Below are 5902 nucleotides of genomic sequence, written 5' to 3' on the forward strand. Positions count from 1 at the left end.
ATATATATATATATATATATATATATATAAGTTCTTCTAAAATTTCTCATGAGTATAATTTAAGACTATTATCAAGAAAAAATATTCTTTCCTAAAGGTGACTACTACTTGAAAGAACAAAAGTAAACGGAGTAGCCGTTTTTTTTTACAATAGAATGATACTTGCTGTGTGCAGGAATTTTAAAAAAAGTCCGCGAGTGAAAAATAATTTCTGCACTGAGAGAAATTATCCGATAAAAAATTAACAAACGGATATTTCCGATCATATTTCGGTCAACTTTTATATTCGATCAGGATATCCGATTAAATTTTATCAGATATTCCGATTATATAATGGTATTTCATCAAATAAACCAATCAAAAAATTATGAACCGATATTTCTCATCGAATGTTTCCTGATCGAAATTCATTGGTATTTTGATCGAAAATACCCGTTTGTTAATTTTTTATTGGATAATTTCTCTTAGTATGTTATCTTTTTTCTTTCTGATTTTTATTCTTTTTAAATTTGTTTTCCGTCTGACACGAATTGTTTGAACGGTTTGATCGTCAGAAATTCCTGAGCGCCGAATTATACGTTCTCAACGCAAGAAAGGGAACACTTTGTTAGATGATCGGAAACTGATCGTCGCATCGCGTTACCGGGTGATTTAGTGAGCCGACCCGATCCCGACGTCGTCGGCGAAGCTCAAAGGTCGGGTTCGTCGAAGCGATCGGTCGCGGCGCGTCCCCCACGAAATCTGCAAGCTCACGCCCGTGAAAATATTTTTTTTTCGTCGCGTAACACGAGTGTACCTCGGCACCGGCCGGTGCTCCTTTCGGCCGCGTCTTACGAGGCATTTCGTTCGCGCGGGCAAACATCGCGCCGCGGTTTGCCTGGTAATTGCTGGAAACACCTTGCGAGTGTTTACAGTGTCATCGAGGTGCGGTCACACCTCGTAGTGCGGGTCCTATGAAAGCTCTTCTTCTTCTTCGTGTCTTGTCACGAAGTGAAGCAGTGAGCCCGAAATACACGGTAGCGTCCGAGATATTTTCATGATGATCTTCTCTCTACGAGAAATTTCGGAGGCTTGATTTTACAGAATGTACACTGAAAGATAAAAATATCCAAGAAATAAAACATTTATATTCGATGAATATTATAACACATATTGATGATATTAAAATAACATATATATATTTACTTATACTACTATAAAATATTTTTCAAATAAGAGATACACACACTGAGAAAGAATGTTTGATATATTTGTAACTATAACACAGACATACACAGAAATAATTATTATAGACCATAGTGAAAAAAATCAGTTTATTAGATTCTACTATAATTTTAGCGACAATAACTTTATATGTACATTACTATTAGTGTTTTCATGCTAGAACAACCAAAAAATATGACTGGGGACAACACCATCTATAATTTTAGTTATATCAAACATTTTTTTCTTTCAGTGCATTTTTTTGAAACCTTAACTTTTCATGAAAGCAATTGTTTATTCGATCTAAATAAAAGAATTTAGATTTAAGGAAATATGTCGTTAATACCCATCGAATAAATATTTTTTACTTTTTAGATGTTTCTTTCTTCACACAGTATATCAATAAATTTAATCAATTATATTTAATAAGTCCAATTTATCGTTACTTATCTCTTTCAAGCTCGAAAACTAACTAAAATTAAATATTACATGATATAATTCGAATTCTGCACGTGTGATAATGCTGAGCTATGTAATCCGTTGTATAAACTGACTTCATTTTTCACGTGATGGAATTGTACTCCTTTATTCGTAAGAACAAGCATTCTCTATATTGCGCGATGAATCTCGCGTATTGTTCGAGTCGCTCGAGCGGTATGCGGAATTAGCTGTGCATTATCGGATTCATAATCGTGTATTTGACGCATAGTGAAACTTGGAAGAGAATTCACTGCTCATACACAATACAAATGATTGATGTCAAAATCTTGGAACGCGGACACTGGCGAACGCATTAATGCACGCCCATTGTACAATTGTGATAATGGCAGAACATTATTTATTCTTATTACAACTGTCCCCGATGACGGGAATATTGTATAGTCGGTATGCCCTTTACAAAATACGTAGACGCCCATAGTGGGAATAATGGGTAAATATTTGCCGATAGTGTATACGATGCATGCTGACGTTTCAGGATAGGATCCATTAGACGCTGCAAATAGCTTTAAAGCGCCGCATGGATCAATCTTTTCTTTAAGGCGATCACACGTACAAAATTTTTAACTGTAATTCCGTAAGAAATTTAACCAATTACAGTCGACCTTTTCTCTTGTGATATTATAATAATCGATTGTGGTTGGTTAATTTTTTTACGGAATTACGGTTATGGTTAAAAATTGTGTGATAGCCCTAAAGCCCGTATCAGACTATAGATTAGGATTGAGATTGAATTGAAATTTAGCTAATCAGAACGAAAATTCACTAAGCTCAAGTTTGGTGAACTTTGCTCTGATTGGCCAATTTTCAATTCAATCTTAATCCGTAGTCTGATACGGGCTTTAAACACTTCAAAGCGTTTGTAGCGTCTAATGGATCGTATGCTCAATTTACCCATGATGGTTTCCTGGTGACTCCATCCGTAGGAAGTCTTACGAATTATATAGCACGAGTTTGGTCGATACAGAAGAAAACTAGATATCACAAGAGAATTATCATGCGAGGAATTTAATTTTGCGAAAGTTTTAGATTTGGCACTAAAAAGACGACAAAAGAAAAGTATAATTAAGTAGTAAATATTTAATATAACTTTTAATACAAGCTTTCATAATAGATTAGACTTTATTACAAGCTTTCTTAATACCTATTTTTTTTCAAGGAAAAATTTCACATTAACAATTTTTCTTTTATTATATGTACAAACATTAAAAAAAATTCTAGTTTGTGTTCATAAAAAACTGATATCTGCATTTGTATCTATGTGTGTGTGTGTGTGTGTGTTACTATGGATAATTTACAGAAAATATTTCAATGTGTTTCTATATACTGAAAATAATTAATGAAAAATGGAGAGACCTTGATTTGTATCAAATACTGGAAATAATTTGTGAAAAATGGGGAAACATCACAAAAGTTCAAGTGACAGTTTAATTTGCTTCTAATTCTTCAACTTCACACTCATCGTTAGATGCCTCCATTTGTTCGTGTTCCTCAACCGCCTCTTCCTGTTCCATCCTGTTCTTGAGACCAATTGCTGGGGAACGAATCAGAGACAAATCGCGTTGCACTTCCTTAATGTCTATCTCCTGTTCTAATTCCCTTCCCTTGCGCAATCGTTGCATGATGTGCAGATTCTGTCGCTTCTGCTTGATGGTTTCTACTTTCTTTATCGCCTCTACTGTCTTAGTCCACAATTCTCTGTTGTATTTGACAGGGACGTTTCTCCTCTTCTCGAATTCGAACGATGGGTCCACCGCCAATTCCTTGCCGAAGGTTTTCCTGTAGGATTTGGTCCATTTGACTTTCCTGGGGTTCTTCTTCTTCTTGTACGCGGCGTGACACTTTGAACGGCAGAACTTGAATATCTGTAACCCATATCATTCACAGAAACGTAATTACTTGATCTGAGGTGAAAAAATTCGATAAAAATAATCACGAGTCGCCAGAAACGACGAGCTAAATAACGACAAGTCGAATGTTTACAAGCTACATAACCTCCAACAGTGCAGATGACTTGTGCACGTGACAATTTTTTCCAAGTATCTCAAATTTACCATTTGTATATGTTAAATCTATTATTTGTATATATTAAATTATCAATAATACTCACCTTGCAATCATTTCTCACAAGTTGAATTCCGTGTCCCGGATATATCCGGGACGAACAAAAATAACACGTTTCTATACGCATATTGCGATAGATTGAGAAAGATCCAGCACATGGGAGTGACGTCAGGTCGCAGGAATAAAGTTGCGCGTGCGCATGAAGTATCCTCACTAACGTATATATTTCAGTCAAATTTAAGGTATCATTAGGCCCCAGTGATAAAAAAAATGTAAAGAAAGCTGCAAGAAGAGAACAAAGAAAATTTATATCAAAGAAATAGAAGTTAATATTAATAATAATAAGGAAGTTTATTTGTTTTTTATGTTTTACGTCTACAGTCGATTTCAATGACATGAATACAAACCAATACCAATTGACCCATCACTGTCGATTTTTCTTTGGTCGCAAGGAGAACCATCAACTGTGATTGGTCAATTTTCTTGCGACTTTGCGGTTTAACTAATGGTTGCGTTCAGCAAAAAAAGCTATTTTGCACTGTTGTAAAATTCGTGAATCTGATTGGTGCATGTTCTTGGATTCAACCAAAATTAAAAGCATGCTCCAATCAGATTCATGAATTTTACAACAGTTGCAAAACAGCTTTCTCTGCTGAACGCAATCAATGTAGAACTAGCCTAACTCTAGCGAAATATTATATGACGGGCCTCTTTACACGCATCTACTGCATTGCACCTAGGTCGGTATTCATAGTCCGATCTTATATTTAAGATCATCTTAAATACTGTCTTAAGATGTTATCACCAATCACAGAGCCGTATTCGCATCTTAAGACATTACTTAAGACGGTCTTGAAATAAGATTCGACTATGGCTGCGTTCCGAAATTCACTTCCAGTACTGAAAATCTATAGTTCATGTCACATATACTATAGAATTTCAGTACTGGCAGTGAATTTCGGAACGCAGCCTATGAATACCGGCTCTAGATACGGCTGTGGAAGCAGTCGAGCTGTGACGTCGCTTGCGCATGCACACAGATTCTTATATAGGGAAAATTCCAATTACCTAATATCCCTGGCACATGATCTTTATTCAGCAGCTAGTCTGCTATAGAGTTATCTCAAGCAAAATTTGGTCAAAAGAGAGCAACTTTTAATTATTCGCTATATCAAATCGCACACAATATCCAATTATAGTATACTCCTATAGTAGATCAAATTAGGTTAAGGAGAGATATGCCCGTATTCATAGTCAGACCTTATATTTAAGGTCTTCTTAAGTTTATCTTTAAATGCTCTACGGATTATTTTATTGGCTACAAAGCATCTAAAGATGAACTCAAAGAAGCCCTTAAATATAAGGCCTGACTATGAATACGCAATAGACAAAGAGAGAGAGATTGAAAATATATCCTTTTTTCTCGTAGGATTTTGATGAAAATCCAGCACAGTCGTGGCCAAACTCTGCTTAGAATAACTCTAGTCTGACGTAGTAAAAACCATTTTTCAGCAAGGAACACTGTGTACGTAAAACTATTTTATTGGCTATTTGTTATCTCAGAAGATATTTTATATAATGTGTAGCTAATAAAATGACTTTGTGTATCACAATGGCTACATTCAGCGGAAAGAGCGTTTAGTAATTATCATTCTTGATTGGTACATACTTCTGGATCTATCAAGAATCTAAATCCTGATCTACAATAAATGTAGTAAGCTTTAAGCCTTAAGAAATTAACTAGTAAATTATAGAGTCACAGTCAAATTATAGAGGAATGATCAATTATAATTGGTTAATTTCTTACGACTTAATTATAGATCGAGACTAAAAGAATGCTCCAATCACAGACAATAATCACTAAACGCTTATTGAGCTGTATTTTCCGCTGAATGCGGCCAATGTTCCTTGCTGGAAAACAACCAAAGTTGACGACGCATAATCAATAAATCGATGCTCGATTCTTCTCTGTTGTCGAAGAATCGATTATCTCCTAAATATTCACAAATTCAACTCCTACGTTGGCGGAAAATGGTGTTTAGGAACTAACCCGCAAGGGCTCCGGGAACCAGTACTGAGAGAGAGAGAGAGAGAGAGAGAGAGAGAGAGAGAGAGAGAGAGAGAGAGAGAGAGAGAG

At 35.5% G+C, this 5902-nt stretch overlaps 2 protein-coding genes across 3 annotated transcripts in view; one reads left to right on the top strand and one right to left on the bottom strand.

Moving 5' to 3' along the window:
- LOC116850791 (neither inactivation nor afterpotential protein G-like) overlaps nt 1-5902 on the top strand; it is a 143913-nt gene that overhangs the window by 130519 nt on the left and 7492 nt on the right. The gene's annotated exons all lie outside the window — the stretch shown is intronic.
- LOC116850793 (probable ribosome biogenesis protein RLP24) lies at nt 2867-3940 on the bottom strand. Its single transcript, XM_032829448.1, has 2 exons — nt 3812-3940; nt 2867-3566 (listed from the first exon to the last, which is right to left on the bottom strand). The coding sequence occupies exons 1-2, from the start codon at nt 3890-3892 to the stop codon at nt 3129-3131; spliced, it is 519 nt and encodes a 172-aa protein (XP_032685339.1). The 5' UTR covers nt 3893-3940; the 3' UTR covers nt 2867-3128.

The sequence above is a fragment of the Odontomachus brunneus genome, unplaced genomic scaffold, assembly GCF_010583005.1.
Source record: "Odontomachus brunneus isolate Ranch 3 - 2012 unplaced genomic scaffold, Obru_v1 Obru_scaffold_156, whole genome shotgun sequence".
Taxonomy (NCBI): Eukaryota; Metazoa; Arthropoda; class Insecta; order Hymenoptera; family Formicidae; genus Odontomachus; species Odontomachus brunneus.

Coding starts and splice junctions, on each gene's coding strand:
- LOC116850793 (XM_032829448.1), bottom strand. CDS start 3,892: ATGCGTATAGAAACGTGTTATTTTTGTTCGTCCCGGATATATCCGGGA. Junction 3,567..3,811: donor TTGTGAGAAATGATTGCAAG/GTGAGTATTATT, acceptor TATGGGTTACAG/ATATTCAAGTTCTGCCGTTC.